This window comes from Solanum lycopersicum, chromosome 7 (assembly GCF_036512215.1).
Source record: "Solanum lycopersicum chromosome 7, SLM_r2.1".
NCBI classification, from domain to species: Eukaryota; Viridiplantae; Streptophyta; class Magnoliopsida; order Solanales; family Solanaceae; genus Solanum; species Solanum lycopersicum.
In genome coordinates this window covers 58,239,428-58,254,231 of record NC_090806.1, presented here as the reverse complement: position 1 = coordinate 58,254,231, position 14,804 = coordinate 58,239,428, and the positions used below count along the sequence as shown (strand labels likewise).

Genomic DNA, 14,804 nt, shown 5'->3' with positions numbered 1-14,804 from the left:
GATGTTCGGCAACGGGAAATTATCCTTTGGACTAGCCTTGTTGAGATCTCTGTAATCGACACAAATCCTGATTTTTCCATCTTTCTTGGCGACCGGAACAACATTGGACAACCAGGTTGGGTATTGCGTTACTTCTACCAGTCGAGACTCTATCTGCTTGGTGATTTCTTCCTTAATCTTCAAACTCAATTCAGGCTTGAATTTCCGAGTCTTTTGTTTTACCGGTTCGAACCTTGGGTTGATAGGCAGCTTATGAGATACGACATCGGTACTCAACCCTTGCATGTCAACGACATCCCAAACGAACACATCCCTATATTCGGCAAGCAGACGAACCAGGCTCTCCTTCTGAGTCTCATTCAGGTGGGTGCTGATCTTAACCTCTTTGACACATTCTGAATCTCCCAAATTCACCATTTTGGTCTCCTCCAGATTCGGTTTATGTAGATTCTCGAACTGTCAATTCTTCTGCAACATGGTCTGGTTCCCCACTTTCTTCGTAGTCGTCAACCTCATCGTCATTTGCCTCATTTTGCTCGTTTAGCTCATAACATGACATGACATTGGCAGGTTTGTAACTTACGTTACTGAAATCATAAACAGACAAAATTAGAAAAGTAACATATAACAAGCAATTTAATAAACAAAGTCGAAATAAGGAGGCTTTCATTTAAATCAAACAAAATGCGAACTTGGGTCATGGCACAGGGCCATGTCGCTTTTTTTCAAACATCACAACAAAATTCAAAATCAAGAACAATGCAGCAATGATGGGTCTCGGGCCTCCTCCGGACAACCACCGATTCTACTATGCATGAAATAATTCCTTTCTACCCAAGAGTCCGGGACATCAGGATTGGCGTAGAAGTCCAATTCCGCAGCATCTCCCCTGGTTCCGCATCGCGAATGCCAGCTGGGTTGACCTCCTCCTTGATAACAGCGTTAACCTCCCTGAAAAGGTCACAGATTCCTTCCCCGTCGTCTTCAGGCTCGGCATGTTTCCGGACTGGAAAGGATTGATAGAGATGCGGGATCGGCTTAGTCAATCCTTGATCCTTTTTCCTCTTCATCTTCACATCAACATCTGTGGGGATGTACCCCAAATCATACTTTGATCCTGTAGCAAGGACCGAAACCGACTCGATGATCCCTTGTGCATTCCTTCCCAATCCGAAACCTGGTTCGAATCCGCTTTGCAGCATCACCGTGGCGATCATTCTGTACACGGCCGACATGGGAGTCTGTGGGGCCAAGCTTTCATCAGTGGCAATTACCAACTCCATCGTGTAGAAATCTGAACTTTGCGGCATTTCATCCAAGATCGGCACCTGCTTACCTGAATGGCTCCTTTCCCCGTGAATAACTAGTTCTTCATTGTTCCATACTAGTTTCACCACTTGGTGGAGAGTGGAGGGGACGGCTCCAGCCATATGAATGAATGGCCTTCCTAAAAGGAGGTTATAGCTGCTGTCGATATCCAACACCTGGAATTTTGCCTCGAACTCTGCGGGGCCCATTTGGATGGTCAGGTTTACAGCTCCTAACGTGTCTCTCTGCACACCGTCGAATGCTCTCACATTGACCTGATTTTGCTCAACCTTTCGGAGGTCAAACCTCAGCTGCTTTAGTGTGGACAAGGGGCATATGTTTAGGCCAGATCCGTCGTCTATCAAAACACGGTTGACGATCTTTCCGCAGCATATCACGGTGATGTGTAGAGCTTTGTTGTGGGCCCTCTCTTCGGCCGGCAGTTCATCATCGCCGAAGCTGATGCGATGTCCTTGAATGACTCGGTGAATCATAGCAGCTACATTGTCACTGCTCGTACCTGAGGGCACATACGTGTCATCCAAGGCTTTCATCAAAGACTGTCTGTGTGACCAGGAGCTCATCAATAAGGCCCACACAGAAATCTGGGCTGGAGTCTTCTCCAAGTGCTTGACAATGGAGTAGTCTTTGGGCTGCATTCTCCTCCAGAACTCCTCAGCTTCTGCTTCGCTGATCGGTCTCTTAGCATGATCTTTCTTTTGTCCTCCGAGAGCAAGCTCGTCAGGAGTGTAACATCTACCAGATCTTGTCATGCCTTGAGCCACGGCCATTTCAATAACAAACTTGGGCTTGGCGAGAGTCTTTGCGGGCACCAAGGCAACAACCTTTGCAGGTGTCAGAATGACAAACTCTCCCTTTTCCCTGACGCTCAAAGAAGCGACAGCCTTTTCCAAGTCTTCCTGAACAACAGGAGTAATTCTCTTGGCTTCACGCTCGTCTTCGTCAATTTCTATCATGTTGGCGTTTCCACCCCCATGATTTGGCAACGGATTCGTGTTGACATTTGGCACCGCAGGCTGAAGGGAGACCACTTCCTGGTCAATCAAGTCCTGGATCTTGTGCTTGAGATTGATACAGTCTTCTTTATCATGTCCAACACTGTTGGAATGATAAGCACATCTCTGCTCCGGTCTGTAGAATCTGGAATTGACATCCACGGGCTTGGAGCCCACAGGGTGGATGTATCTGGCCGCGGATAATCTTTCGAACAATTTAGTTCTACTTTCAGCCAACACGGTGAAGCTTCTGGAGGGCTTCTTCTCAGACCTGGGGCGAGGGGGATCATACCCGCCCTGCTGTGGGGGAGGGACTTGTTGATAACTGCGGGCATTTGGTCGTGGAGCTTGGGCTCTGGGATGGGGATTTGTTTGGTAGTTTGGCATTGGGGCTCGGTAATTCGAATGGGGGTTTTGATATGCTGGGGTTTGTATTTGATATGCGGGGGATGGTGCTCGATAGCTCGGATGTACATTAGCGCAGCTGGGAGCGACATTCTGGTAATGGGGAGGGACTTGATAAGCTTGGGGGTAGTTTGGATATATGGAGGGAAAATTTTGGGGAATCGGGGGTGGATTCTGATACGACAAAATATGGGCATCTGGATAAGTGGGGGCAACATTGTAGTGGCCGGAATGAATTGATTGTGGACGGTAGGATTGATGATGCTTTGATGGAGGGTTGGAGCGTCCTTGGGGACGTGGTAAGTTTCTTGGGGCCTTTCTTCCCCCGTGTGAGATAGCATTAACCTCCTCTCTTTTCTTCCTTACCATTCCGGAAGACCCAGGCGATGCAGACACTCGGGCTCCTGCACCCGTATGAACACCTCTACAATCTCTTTTTCTGTCATTGGAGGCCTCACCCTCGCTGCCTCCTTCCTCCATCTGTACGCAAATTCTCGATAGCTCTCGGTGGATTTCTGTTTCATCTTTTCAAAGGAGTACCTATCGGGGACTATCTCGACGTTGTACGCAAACCTGTCCATGAAATCTTTAGCCAGTGCACTCCAACTGGGCCACTGTCGAGTCTCATGTGACGTGAACCATTCCAGGGCCTCACCACACAGGCTCCGACTGAACAACCTCATCAGCAACGCTTCATCTTTTCCAACTCCCATGAGTTGGTCGCAGTACGCTCTTAGGTGTGTCATGGGGTTGCCCACCCCTCCGAAGGTATCAAACTTCGGGATCTTGAACCCTTCAGGTAGGTTCAAGTCTGGGTGGATGCATAGTTCTGCGTAGCTTAACCCGGCGACGTCTGGAGTACATTGCAATTCTCTCATTGCCCTCTTGATCTCCTCCTTTATGTCTACCTTCACTTCTTCCCTTGCCCTCCACTCTCTTTCTTGCTCCTCATAATGGTCCAGCTCGGAGCCGTGCACCTCATGCTCGGTCAGGACAGGGACTTGAAAAGTGGTTCTTTTGGGAAGGGGTGGAGCTAGGGAAGGGCTTGGGACATTCTGTGCGGTTTGATAGTTTTGCGGATAATTTTGGGGATTGGTGTTTTGGTTTAAATGGGGATGCGGTGTTTGGGAATTAAGGGCGGTGGGATTTTGGGTTTGATTTTGGGGTAGTGGGGATGTTTGAGTATTTTGGGGGTGTGGTGGCATTTGCGGAGGATTGTTTGGAAGTGGGGAGGGAGTTTGATAGGAGACTGAGGCGTATTGGGGGTTTTGGGTGGTCATATTTATCCCGAATAGGTTATGCACGGGTGTCGATGGATGGTGCTGAGTAGGATCTGAGTTGGATGAGGGGAAGTATGTAGGAGGTCTCGCATCGAGAAAGTCGGGGCCAAACCCGGCGGAGGAGTGTCTTGCCTCCGTTGCATCTCTACCCTCATGTCAGCTATTTGCTGCATCAGTTGCGCAATAAGCTCATTCTGCTCTGCCACGGTGGGCTGAGCCACCACGACATCTGTGAGGCTGATTTGTTCATTGTTGTCGCCCATGTCTGTATTTGTGTTTGGTTCGGGGAAGGAATCTGCGCGACCTTTTGATCTGGTGAAGTAGTGGTGATCTGCCAGCTTTATCGACACAGATCAGTAAGAGGTACCTAAGAGGTAAAAACAACTCAAAGGCAAATTTGTTAGTGCATATCCGGAGTACAAAATGCATAATATCGCACATAAAACAGATAAATACACAAGTCGCTTTGTTTGAGGATATCTTAACCCACGAATGAGGACGGAAATATATTTTGAACAAACAGGAATTTGTTTGTTTTGACGTCATCTCGGGAAAGCTGAATCACGTTGAGCTATGGTCTTCTTGAAGCTGCTTTTTGACGTCCGTTGATCTTTTCTTCGTATCTTCGAAACATGGAGGAGAATGAAAATTTTCTGTGATAGGGGCCGGGCCGGGAAGGCTGCCTACGTATCTCACAGGGAGAATTCAGGCCCAACGTAGTTCGGATACAAGGATGAAAAATTTCATTCATTTTTTCATTGCGATTACAAGGGAATTGAAAAACAATATTGAAATTTCTAGAAGACAACATTTGGCGATTTCTTGTCTTGTGGCTGCGTCATTCCTTCCTTTCAGACAGTCGAAAATGGAGGCTTGTAGACGATTTCTTCTTCATCATCCTCCTCAATTACTTCACGGCCGGGGCCACTGTTACTTGCTCCCTGTTCACGGGCGAGGTGTTTTCCGCCCTTTAAGTTGCTATGGGTCGCCAATTCTTCCCCGAGTGCCGCACTTCTGGCCGACAACACGGCATTCTCAATATCTATCTTTGCTTCTCTCGCCTTTCCTTCGTGTATCTCCAAACGAAGCAGGTTCAACCTTTTCCTTAGGCTTTCGGTTTCCATCTCAACCTCCTTCTTTCTTCTCATCTGCGACGCCAGATCTTCATCCAAAGTCGTGATCGTAGCTTTGTAGATTGTCGTGGTCATTTCTACCTTGAGTCCTTCCTCTTTAACCTTCTGAATCTCTCGAGTGACCCGCTCGATCTTTTTTCGCAATTCCTCCTTAATGAGCTCCGTCTGGACGTTCTTGCCTTTGTCCATAGTGGTGATTCAACTTACCTGAGACGATAGAGCGGTATTCAAGATTTGTGGTGGGAGGTGGATCTTGCGTGAGAAACTTGAGACTCGGGAATTTTGGTCGGACATTTGTGATAGTAGCTTCTGTATACTCTTTGGGGTTTGGCTAGGAGTGGGTTTATGATATCCTCAACGTAACACATAAGCATTTAAATACACATAGAAAACGTGTCCTAATCATGCATGGGGACCCTTTTTGTGCCAAGGGTAGTCCTAACGCATTCAAACGATGTACGTGTGAGTTTAAACCAGTCAAGTGATTCCCCCCAAAAATAATATTTAACAATGAGGGAAATGTTTTAAAAGGGAAATAAACAAACCCACACAGGGGCTATTTAGAAAGTGCGATAATATCAGGCCCACGCAGGGGCTAAAACAATGCAAATACAGACAAAGAAAAACCCGCGCAGGGGTGATATCCACTATGCTGCTCCGGACGATCCCGCTATGTCATCGTCTTTCTGGTTTTTGTGCTGTTGGAACATGTACCTCACCATCAACAGAAAGCCTTCACCCAGACGCCCTTTGTCTTCCAAGCTCTCGTATCGCATTCTCTCAATTTTTTGCTGGATCCAGCTGTCGAACTCGTCATACCCTTGCTTCAGTCTCTCGATCTCTCGAGTTGCCCTCTCGAGTGCATCTTGATTCTCTACGAATTTGGCGTAGACCTCATTAGCTTCTTCCTTTAATTCTCGCAATTCGGCCTCTGCTTTGGCCTCTTTGTCTGTCACACTGCGAAAGCTACGCGGAATTTGAAAGGAGATGTTTTGTATATCCTTCTTCAACCATGCTTTGTAGCCTTCGACACATCCAGCGTTGAATCGATCAGGGGCGATACTGTCTTTGCCCATGAGCTTGGCATTCTTCCATTCTCTGAGCATCTCTGTAGCGTCGTCCACCCTGTCGTCCCCAATATCGTATACATAAGCGCCATAATACGCTTCTCTAGGAACAGTCTGCCTCCTTTTGAACTGTCGCAAAACTCGGAATGGAGCGTAAGGGCGAATTCCTCGAATGCCGGGTAGAGGGAGCACGACACATCTACGACCCTCCACGACAATTTCCTTGGATATGAAGCGGTCGAGCATCCATTGGAGGTCCTCTTCTCTCAACTCGGAGAAAATTTGGGCCCACTTCCCTCTCGTTCTCCGATTATTCAGGTTGGCCCAGAATAGCAAGTCGTTCAGCTCTTTGAGAGTGTTCTTGTTGTCGAGAGTGTGCAATTCTCGAGTTCCAGCACCCTTCGCCAAGTGGCTGAGAATCCACCATTGGAGGAGCAGGTTACACCCCTGGAAGTACCGATGTCCCTCTTTGCACTTACCCAAAGCGCGATATATGTCCGATAATATGACCGGAGCTACAGAGTAGTACTTCGTCGTTCCTTGATTCTCGTACCCGTTGAACAGCGTCTGGACGAGTGTTATGACTCTGGTGTTGATGCTCAGGCTCGGGCCGTGCGGGAAGACCATTGTTCCCAATAAGGCTATGGCAAACGCCAACGGGTGGAGCTCATTCCACTCTCTGTAGGAAATTCTAAATTCCCGATTATACGCGGCATAGAAACTCGCGTGTCCAAATCTGACATACAAATCCCTGAACATTACGTGAGAGTCTTGACACCAATAGGTGTAATCCCTTCTTATCCCTAACCAATCCGAGATGTTCTCAACGGAAGGTTTGTTGGGGATAAACACGTCCTCTTGCTTTCGGGCTTTTCTTTCTAGACCCGTGCCCACGGTGTCTATGCAATCTCTTAATTCTTCTAATGTAGGGGTGATTTCAGCCGTTCCGAAACGGAAGACTATTCTTTGGTTGTCCTAGTACCCGGTAAGAACCTCGATCAACTCTGGCCAACCGTCCATGTTGATTAGCTCGGTTAAGGCCCCTATATATTTGTTGAGAGTTCGCTTATGGTCTCCATCTAAATCGTCGTGCCACATAGTAAGTTGGGGTGGCGCGGAAACGACCATGTCGAATTTCGGAAAGCTGTCCATATCTGCAAAACAGAAACCTGTTAGACTTTCCCCTACCCCCAAGTTGGTTTTTCACACATACACTTTCGAATGTCAAATAACATGATGCGTCGTGAGGTCGAAGACCTTAGACGCGATTTTGGTGGTTTTCTACTAAAATGGACTTAATACGCCTTGGGTATTAAGTCGTCCTAGGCTGATTCCTAATTTTGATTTTGGTTTCGCTCTAACTTAGGCTTTTTTAGAATTATTTTCAAATAGACAGTTACCCGAGTCGGACAAACATCGGGGTGGAGCTACCGAATAACGTCGGATGACCGCATTCCGACTATTTATTCGATACTCCCAAATGAGTTCTTTGGGGTATTTCTGAGAGAAGTCGCGGTAAGCCGCGTAACTTCCGTTTCCTAATGCAACTAGTTGCCGTTTGGCGGAATTTATGCCATGAGAAAAAATGCAATTCTAAAAACTATGTAATCTAAGCAATTAAACAATTAATTACAAGTTAGTCAAACAAAGTTAGTCTTAGGGTTAGAATCCTCCGTCCCCAGTGGAGTCGCCATTTCTGTTTTATTGAAAAATATTGGTTTCGAAAAGAGTTTGTTGATTGAAGATGTATTTTCGATTTTTAGGAGTCGCCACTTAATTTTTCAGGAAAAATCAAGAAAACTTATTTCCAAAACAACTTAAACAGAAAAATTTGTTTTGAAAACATTTTAGGGGTTCGGGATTCTTATTAGTGCCTTAGGACGGTGTAAGGCACCTAAGACACTCCGCTAACTTACGGTTTTCCGGCGATTAACAATATTTGACTATTTTGTTTTAAAGACTTGCGAATTTTAAACTTCTTACGATATCTAGGCAAACTTTACAAGTCTCGAAATATTTATCTCTTTGAAATTCCACCTTTTAGTTAAACTTCTTAAGTTTGATAAAATAGGTAGGCGTTCCGGGGGGTTTGGATTTTTCCCGTCCTAATACTAACGACAATTTAAACGAACGCACAAACAAAGTAATAAAGAGAGAGAGAGATTTGGGTCCAAGCTCGGGTTCTGTTCGCCTTGACCGAGTTTGGACCCACCTGTTTACGGGTTTTTGACCCATTTTGTACCTGTCCTAATCTAAACATACAAAATAAACTATAAAGGAATGGAAACGACGAGGGCTTATGCCCATTACAAAATAAATAAACGCAAAACATATAAAAGAAGCTAAGGAAATCTTCTAGTCCATTCTTGGATTTTCTTCAATCTCCGTGGATTTTCGAATCTGCACTTCTGTCTCGATAGGCTGACTCGATGGGAAGAGCTTTTGAGCCTTTACGGCTCAGCGAGGACATGCAAGAGATGGAAATGAAATCCACGAGACTCGCCAGCGATTTTACATGCAAACGTACAAAGGGATGATATAAGTGACGCTAAGGAAAGTACACAATACGTAACAATCACAACACCAAAAGCAAGCAATCAACTGGACATCGCATGAACAAATAATGATCGATTAACAATCAGCTGACAAGTAAACTAACTACAAATGAAGGTGAAATAAATAATAAATATAAAAAAAATAACAAATAACCAGCAACAACGTAACAATAATGTAGTAATCAAAATGGTGTAAATTGTAGTAGTGATAATTTCTGTAATTTCCAGAAAAGCATGAATATAAACAACTTAACAAATAAAAATATCACATATGAAACCACAAAAACCAAGCAACTGAAGATAAAAGAAACTAGTAGAGATGTATATGTTTATGATAAATTCTACAGGCTTGAGAAAAGGAAGTCAGATTGAGCACAACACAGTAAACTCAAAGCAGAAAGAGCAACTGTATAGCACAATATTTCCAACCGAAGAGAGCTAATAGTAGGTGAAGAGCACATGTATGGGTTTTCGAACACGACAAAACATAAATCTCTCTTTGACATGGAAAATGAACTTCAGCAAACAGTACAATAGAATTCTTTCGAAATTTAAAACAGATAGATAAGAGCACCTAACAGCTAATCACTTCAACATACACACCATGTAATAGCATTTCGTCAATGTCAAACCATCTAGCCATGGAAGCCTCAGCCTTACCTCCGCCATACAAGACAGAGAGGCTGATCCGAATGAACCCTAGACACATATGAAACGTATCAAGAAGCTCGGTGACTCGGACTTGTGATATGAAAGAGAGAGAAAGAGAAAGAAAAGAAACAAACAGCTAACATAGTTTCACCTATGAAAAACGCCATTGAAAGGCCCCTTCAACAGTGAATAACAACCAACGACAGACTTAGCTTAAGGGGGAATTATCCCTTTCTATCATTCATGTCACCAAAAACTCTAAACTTCGACATTAAAGAGCACAAGGTACCATTCTCTATTATGCAAACCTCAACGCAAATGAAGCATGTCAAGAACTAACTAAAGACTCGCACTAAAGAAACAGAATGAACATGCTCGAAACAACAGAACGGATGCAAGGACTCCCATACAAGATGGAGCGGCAAGTTCAGAAAGCAGAGTAAACTTCTTCGACAGCCATAAAACACAGAAACGAACAGTAGTTCATAACAGATAAGACCAACAGCAGCTCACAAAGCAATGATCGACAGACGAAACCATTTCGAGATGAAGGGAGACGAGAAAATAGTATAGAGTGGAGAGGTTACCTGTTGAGGAGCAGCGAACTGGGCGTCGTCGAACAGCTATGGAGACGATCTCTACACCACCGAACGGAGAGATGCGAACACAAAGGAAGAACACGAGTCGCCGCGATGGAGCGATATTACTCAAAATCCAATCCCACAAATTTTCTAACCCCCGAATGAGAAGTCTAAGAAGAAGATTCAATATCAGACCAGCCTAAAGTCGAGTGAGAAGAGAAAACTTGAAACAGAAAACTAATCTTTCTTGCTCTCTAAAAAAAATCTCTAACCCTCAGAACTCCAACACTCTAAATTCTCAAACCCAAAAATGTCCAACCACCTACAACTTTCTGCTTAGGAAACAGACAGAAGAAGCAGTGTTTTCCCGAGAATTTTTCTACCAAAAATTGCTAAATGCTTTGTTTTAACTTCTAAAATTCCGATACCCCAAAAATTCTCCAAAGTTTCTAACCCTTTATTCAGTCTAGGGTGGGGGTTTATATAGAAGCAAACAAAACTAGGGTTTCGAAATTTGGGCGGGATCGACGATTTGAGGCCCATCTGCTATTCGAAATTCAAAAAAAAAAACCAAAATCTTATCCGAAATTTCGGAATATTCCTCGATTCCAAATCCTCTAAACGGCTTTAAGGCGAGGTGGAGGGTCGAGATGAGCCTTCCATCCTTGGTACACGACGTGGCTCAATCTCGTGCTACCAAGGACGAATAAGGACGACTCCAGGCTGTTGAGGCGAGGGCGGCTACTGTCCACTGTGCGCTCGTACGAGCGCGAAGAGAGAGGGAAAGAGACGCGCGACTCGAGGACACACGAAGAAAAAGACAAACCGGCTGTGAGAACTCCTTGCGCGTGAGTTGATTCGCGTTTGGGATGTTCTGTTTCTCCTGGGTTTGCATCTGGGGGTTTCTGCGCGAGAGAGGGAGAAGCGTACGCGATTGCTCGCGTTGGGTTCGCACGAGGGAGGGAGTTTGGGAGAGATGGAGAGAGCGTGAGGGAAACGCGAGAGGGAGAGACGCGTTTGAGGAAGTTTCCGTTGGGGGGGGTCTGTTTTCTCTGCGTTTTTTCGTTTGATTTTTTCTGGGTTTCTGTTGTTGTTGGGAATGGCGTGGGTGAGGGGAGAAGAAGGAAAGGGGAACGGTTCGGGTCGGGTAAGATGGGTGTTGGGTCGGATAGGATGGGTTATTATTGGGTTGGGTTGAGGGATGGACGTTTGGGCCTGGGTAATTTCATTTTGGAATGAAAGGGTTGAAGTTGGGTTGTTCTATTACTTTGGTTTGGGCTGAGGGAAAGTTGGGCCTGGAATATTGAGGAATATTGTGGGCTTGGGGATGTTGGTATTAATTTGGTTTGAAGGGAATTAAGTTTTAGTGGGTTGGAAAGGAAAATGGGTTGGGTATCAAAATGGGTGTCAACAATTGTTTTCTATTTTGAGTTGGCCGATGATACCTACTCAGTACCTGTGTTTGTACTGACCCCCTACTTTTATGTTTTCTTCTTGTTATTTGTGGAGTGCAGCAAACGTGTCATCGTCTTCAACTCAACTGCAACTCTAGCCAGTCTTCATTACTCCGGATTTCAGGGTGAGCTAATACTTCTAGCTTGGACTGGATCTTCCTCTTCATGTCTTGATGCCTTGAAGTTCCGTCATGGACTAGCTTTTTTATGTATTTTAGCTTCTAGATACTCTTAGCTTTAGTAATCTGAAGTAGATGTTCTTGTGCTGATGACTTCCAGATTTTGGGGATAATAACAAGTGTTTGAGTTTTAGAAGTTATTGAATTGGTTTTTATTAATGAGTTAAGTCTTCTGCATTACTTTCTGTTGATATTATATTGAAATGTTAAGGTTTAGATTGGTTGGTTCGCTCACATAGAAGGGTAAGTGTGGGTGCCAGTCGCGGCCCGATTTGGGTCGTGACATGTTCGAGGTAGGTAATGGTTGTGATTCTTGTTTTGTGTGATGTATGATAGAAATTGATTTATTGTAATGTATGTACGTATACGACTGTTGCACTACTAATAACACCTAAGGCAAATTAGTATGAATGAGTGATTGTATGTCAATCAATACATCGTATGATTTTGAGAATGTACATTGTGAATGTGATTGTGACTTGTTGAAAGGATCAGATATTACGTTCCAACCACACTAATTGGAATAAAAAGTCACGTATCGACATACATATTGAAATGGGTGTCATGATCCAACACAATAACTTGGAATAGGTGTCATGATATGACACACTAACAGTTTGGGTAAGAGGTCCATGAGAGGACCATTGACTTGTCATATAGATTTATTATTGAGAATGTGAAATTGTACATTAATCTTGAAATGATGATTGATATTGTATATGTTCGGTATATGCTTGTTTTATTATGTTGTGATTACTTGTTTACGTTTCACTTACTGAAATAGACGTGTGATACTACCAGTACACTGCGGTTGTGTGCTGATATTGCACTTGCTCTTTCATTGTTGAGTACAAGGCATCTTAATATGGCTATTGACAAACCTCGTTTAGGAGACCAGCGATCGAGATCGAATTCAAAGGTGAGGTAGGCTGTCATGAGTTCTCATTATGTTTAGTCCATTTCTATTCGGGCTTAACTAGTATTTAAATATTCTTATGTTTAGTTTGGGGTTGCACCCATTTTCTTAGAGTTGTCATTAGTAGAAGTTTTGGTACATTGAATTTCAAGTTCTATTATTTTCGCATTTGTTTGTTAGACTTTCAGAGTTTATAGGAACTCCTTATTTTTTTCTTTTGACATTTAAACCTGCTTTTGTATCTTTAAATGCTTTATTTTTCATTAATTGGTTAGTTGGGTTGTAATAATAGTTCTCCCATCGGAGGGTTAGTGTGGGTGCCAATCACGATGACAGTTTAACAAAATCATATTTATAAAAAAGAGATTTAACTATCATTTTTATTTCTCCAAATTATTTCTTAAATGAGTGTCAACTTTCACATGTGACATGTATAATATTGATATTGATGACTTAGATTTAATTAATTGAGGGCTATAACAATAACTAATGATGGCTATTCTCTAAAGAAATTGACTACATTTGCAATTCACAAATTAGGAGGAAAAAAAAACAAACAATTTAAGACTCCAAATATTAGCTAATCCATGCGTGCTATAGAGACAATCGATTGTGCTTCTTCATCCTAAATTAAGCCGGCTATGATACAATTAACCTTATATGTATATAACTATGATACAATTATATATATATATATATATATATATATATATATATATATATACACGACAAAAAATTGAAAATACGTTAATTTGTTCGGTTATGCCTTCCTTTTCAAGTGGATGAATTTCTAACAATAACACACCATGTTTATGTCAAGGACTAAATACAAGTGGAAGCAATTTGAAATATAAGTGGAGAAAGAGAATTGAAAAAGCTAGAGTGGAATTTAATTAGGGAAAATTACTCGGCTAAGCAAACTTATACTATTTACTTACTCATCATAGATATAGTTTGTTATAATCGAATTTGTATAATTAGTTATGTTTGTGTATGTATAATTCGCCAGGGTATTGAAATACATATGTATAATATACAACTTTTTAACATATATACATATACAATTCACCTCTCTCTCACTCTTTGCCCTCTCTCGCTCTCCTCCCTCTCTCAATCTCGCTCATCTCTCTCCTCCCTCTCATAATCTCGTTTGTCATTTATACAAATGTATATGTATAATATACGGTTATATACACCTATATACATGTACAATTCACCTCTCTGCCCTCTCTTGCTCATCTCTCTCCTCCCTCTCCCAATCTCTCTTGCAATATATACAAATACATATGTATAATATACAATTACTAACCAATATGCACATTCAATTCACCTTTCTCCCACTCTTTTCCCCCTCTCTCTCGCCTCTCTCCTCTCTCTCCCAGTCTCGTTCGCATCTCTCCTCCATATAACATGAAACTACAAATTGTAATTATCAAACTATAGCTATGAAGAATAATTAATTATTTTTAAGTGGCTATATGTGAAAGCTTCCCATTTAATTATTACATCAGAGTCACTTTCTTTTTATGGGTTTAGACGAAAACTTTTCTCCTGAATCCTATTTTATTTTACTTTTTCTGAAAGGTACAAATGTACCGCTGAAGAAGCATCAACATCTAAATTGAGAAAAAATCTGCTTGAAAAAATGAAAGCTAGATTGTTGTCAACAGTTGCAGATCAAGATAAACTTTTTCTAATCTATCGTTAATATTCTTACCATTGTTAGTAATGTAATTCTCAACTAAAAATTGTGTGAAATTACAATCCTGATCTGATGGCAAAGATTTTTCTTTTGGTTGATTCTCAAAATTACAATTGTTGATGATTCCTTCCCATGTAGTAATTTTTTATTAAATCAATGTGTTATATCAATTGTTGAAACATTTTGATGTAGTTATTTTGGTTGACATATGAACATAATTATGCACCAACTATATCTTTTTATGGTAGCGATGCATTATTAATTTGATGCTAATATAATCTTTAATGATGGAAAATTTAAGGTAATATATATCTTTTGGTTTTTTTTTTTTTAAATAATAAAGGTTGCATATTTGAATACTTTTTATATCCAATTGTTGTGCTTAGGGCTCTTGCATTGCATGAGCATCACTTTCTGATTTCTATATATATATATATATATAATAATTTTCACATATAACAAACATAAAAATCATATTTGTATGTTATAACTATAGTTTGTATAATTGTGTTGCATAGCAAACTTTATGTTTGCTATAGAGCATCAAATTGAATAAC

General features: G+C 42.2%; 1 protein-coding gene across 1 annotated transcript; it reads right to left on the bottom strand.

The window, feature by feature from the left end:
- Nucleotides 1-439: 439 nt before the first annotated feature.
- On the bottom strand, nucleotides 440-2,711 carry LOC138337529 (uncharacterized). The gene is made up of 2 exons (XM_069287444.1): nucleotides 835-2,711; nucleotides 440-587 (listed from the first exon to the last, which is right to left on the bottom strand). The coding sequence occupies exons 1-2, from the start codon at nucleotides 2,709-2,711 to the stop codon at nucleotides 440-442; spliced, it is 2,025 nt and encodes a 674-aa protein (XP_069143545.1).
- Nucleotides 2,712-14,804: the final 12,093 nt, after the last annotated feature.

Coding starts and splice junctions, on each gene's coding strand:
- LOC138337529 (XM_069287444.1), bottom strand. CDS start 2,711: ATGCCAAACTACCAAACAAATCCCCATCCCAGAGCCCAAGCTCCACGA. Junction 588..834: donor CTGATGTCCCGGACTCTTGG/GTAGAAAGGAAT, acceptor TTATGATTTCAG/TAACGTAAGTTACAAACCTG.